Source organism: Propithecus coquereli, unplaced genomic scaffold (genome assembly GCF_000956105.1).
Source record: "Propithecus coquereli isolate 6110/MARCELLA unplaced genomic scaffold, Pcoq_1.0 Scaffold15, whole genome shotgun sequence".
Taxonomy (NCBI): Eukaryota; Metazoa; Chordata; class Mammalia; order Primates; family Indriidae; genus Propithecus; species Propithecus coquereli.
Window position 1 is genome coordinate 2,341,897 of NW_012139413.1, and position 3,451 is coordinate 2,345,347.

The 3,451-nt window shown below is 34.2% G+C and overlaps 1 protein-coding gene across 1 annotated transcript in view; it reads left to right on the forward strand.

Annotated features, from left to right (window-relative positions):
• LOC105806928 (matrilin-3-like) overlaps positions 1-3,451 on the forward strand; it is a 256,161-nt gene that overhangs the window by 163,378 nt on the left and 89,332 nt on the right. The window contains exon 3 of the mRNA XM_012640161.1: positions 726-848. Within this exon, the coding sequence (XP_012495615.1) occupies positions 726-848 (123 nt within the window). The remainder of the gene's footprint in view (positions 1-725; positions 849-3,451) is intronic.

Genomic DNA, 3,451 nt, shown 5'->3' on the forward strand with positions numbered 1-3,451 from the left:
TCTGAGAGATAAATTGATTTTTCTCTCCTAACGGAAGATGACCATTATATTTATTTATCATGACCTTAGCTGATGACAAGACGTAGGTGATCATGAATCTTGACCTCTTTCCATGTTTTCTAAAATTAAAGTAACCTCTTATATAAGCATGATATTTCAGAAAATGGCACCTGGAGTGAGAAGGAAGAAGCTGAATCAATGGAGAAAATATACTGATGTATTTTTAAGAACACCAAACCATGGTTTTATTTTAATTTATCTATCTCTGCCCTGATGTCCACCATAGTACATGAGGAGATTCAAGGTCTTAACTCTATTACTGGCTTTATTCAGCAGCGTCAGACCAATAATAAGTGTTTGTCTGCCAGTGTGTGCTGCTCCGGATAGAGTAGCTCATTGTAATTCTCCCCTCCACTTTTTCTTCCCCAAGGAAATGTCTGTATCTCAGATCTGTCTAATTAACTAGTATGTGAAGATAGAAAATTGTGAGACAATCCCTATGCTCATCGTTGCTGGGATTTAAAAAGCTCAATAAAGTTTCCATCTACATTTTCCTGTTTACACAGTGGAGCAAAATGGATCAAACAAGCAAAGATTTGTGGCAACAGAGATGGTGCCTTTGTACAACATAACACATACTGTGTATCAAAGAAATATTGTGCCACTTCTCCGAAGCTGACATTGGAATAACATTGTAATCCTGGCCATCTGTCTTCCTCCTCTAGATGTCGATGAATGTGCGGTGGTGAATGGAGGCTGCCAGCAGCGCTGTATTAACACTCTGGGCACCTTCCACTGTGAATGTGCTACGGGATACAGACTCCATGCTGACGAACGCACCTGCATAAGTGAGTAAATATTAGAACCAGCTTGAAGCCATCTTCAGTGAAAATCGACCTGCCCATGTAGGAGTAGGAAGGAAAGGTTTTTCTATTGTAAAAACATCTATAGAAACTGCCGGTTTTCAAGTACAATTGTATCTCGTAGAATAAACAAAAAAACCCCATATCTTATTATGAAAAGACGGAAAGACAAAGAAAAATATGGAGAAGGGGATATAGAAATCAATATTTACAAGAAAATGTATGAATTCCCAAATGTGTGAATATTTCCAAAGTACATAATTTATGCCATATGCAGTAAAGTATAAATTGTTAGTTATTGTTTATATACAACAAGTATAGCACAGAACCACAATGAAGTGAGGATTGTAGGCCATTATAATTACTGGCCGTGATGTTCACTCAGTTGAGACCAGACTTAGAACTGGACTCAGAATCAGATTCATGATTAAAATTCAAGCTTCAGCAAAACTGTAACAGATTATATGCCAAGGAGTTAAGGTTATATGCTCAAGCAAAGTCAAAACTACAAACATTACATCTGAGATTACTATATATTCATTGTGCATCAAAATGTTCTTAAATATAATTTTTGGGTGGTAGGATAATTATTTTTAATTTTCTTTGTATGTTTCTGAATTTTACATCTTTCCTAAAATGAGCATATAGTACTTTTATAAACAAAAAAGAATGAACTTTAAAAATATTACATTTCCTGTATGATTTATAAATGTTTCTTGTTGTTTTAACTGAAGTAAGTTACATAGAAGTGGTTTTATTTTCATTAAGTGATGATCCTCATATGGCGAAAAGATGCATTCTAATTTAATATGCATGTTCTTTTAAAAAATAGTTATTATATTAAAAAAGCACCTTGTACAACACAATTTAATTGATGGCTTTATTATATAAGGTTTGTTAACTACTCCTTCTACATAAAATTATAGAATCTTATAAGGTATTCTATAGTTATGAATCTTGGAAGAGAAGTCAGCCAATTTCACCTAGTTTTATAACATCTTCCTTTTTCTTAGCATGTCTTATAGGAAATGAGAGAAGGCCAAGGCAAGCAGGTAAAGCTCGCCTTGGTCACAGGTCTGATTTGGATATGAGAAAACAGGTTCTGAGAGCAAAGATAGGACTTTTCCAAAGTCAAGTGAAGGTACAAATAAAAGACCAATATCCCAGGAATTCAGTATCATAATGATGTACCTACATTAACCACAAACTGTGGGACAACAGCACATGTATATTTAAATTGAAACATACCCTTATTTTTACAGGATTACTGGTTTTAGCAACAGATATCCCTTTCCTGACCCCATTCCCAACCTGTAAAGTCTTCAGCTGTTAACATCCTGAAACTGCCACTATAACTTCTCTCAGTCACAAAATATTTAAGAGCAGTGGGATTATTGCTACATCCAGATGAGGTATTTATGAGGAGAAGTTGACCTGATGAATTTTTGTGTCTGACATAAAAATATTTTGCGAAATAGTTATGTATATGAATCTATGATGTCTGGTCTTTACAATAAGGTAAAATAAACACTCCAGTCACCAACTAAATTGTATTCACAGGTGAAATTAGTTTTCTAAACCCTGGCAGTTATTAGCTATTTCTTAGTAAAATCATTAAGCTCTTCCCTTGTTCCTTACCATCACTACCCTTGAATTTTCCAATTTTTGTTTTAAGGATATCAGGTCAAAAGTGGAGTTGGAGAAGGATATTATGGTTTACTTTTCTATTTCTCTTCCTTAAAATCTGATTCTTATTGTACATATACATGGACACTATGGTAATAACCTACTCACAGTTCCATATGTTGATCTCCTTATGTAGAATTTTAGCATAGTGTACAAATTAGGTTGATTTATATATGTGTGTGTGTAAATTAAATATATATATATGGTGTGAATTAAGGTAATGAGAAATATGGATTTCATAACTGCAATTATTTTAAAGTGCTTAACCCCTCGGATGTCATTCTACAGAAGGCACTGGACTGAGAGCCCAGCAGTTGACCTTTGTGAAAATTTTGATGCCTTTTGCACATACATATTCTGAATTTTTGGTTTCGAAAGATGGTCTTAAGAATCTTAGTTGACACAGTTTACAATTATAGCAATCTTGTTAAAAGGAGCCCAAGAAGAATTAAACACTTTGTTTTTAAAGATAAATAATTTGAGCATGAGGACAACAATTATTTGTTTATTTATTGTGAAAGAAAGGGCTTGCTGCAGAGAACTGAAATTTACATTTGTCTGTATTCTGGGTTATATTTCAGAATATATTTCAGAAGGGCCAGATTTTTTTTTTAAACAGGAAAATTGAATTAGCTCACTTTCCCTTTGGGATTTTTACCTGGAAGCAGACTGAGAATGGTGGTTGGTGTTTAATGGGAGGTTATAGTAGATAGAAATTCATCAAGATCCATGGTAGTGTCATGGAAGAGAAAATGGAGTTATGGAATTTTATGATTTCACTATTTTGTAGTACTTGAAATTAGTTGCCTTCATTTCTTTCTTCCTCCTTCCCTTCTGTTCCTTCCTTTTCTCCTTTCTGCCCATCAGTTACAGGGCAAGGCTAGTGTCACTTTTTGACTTTT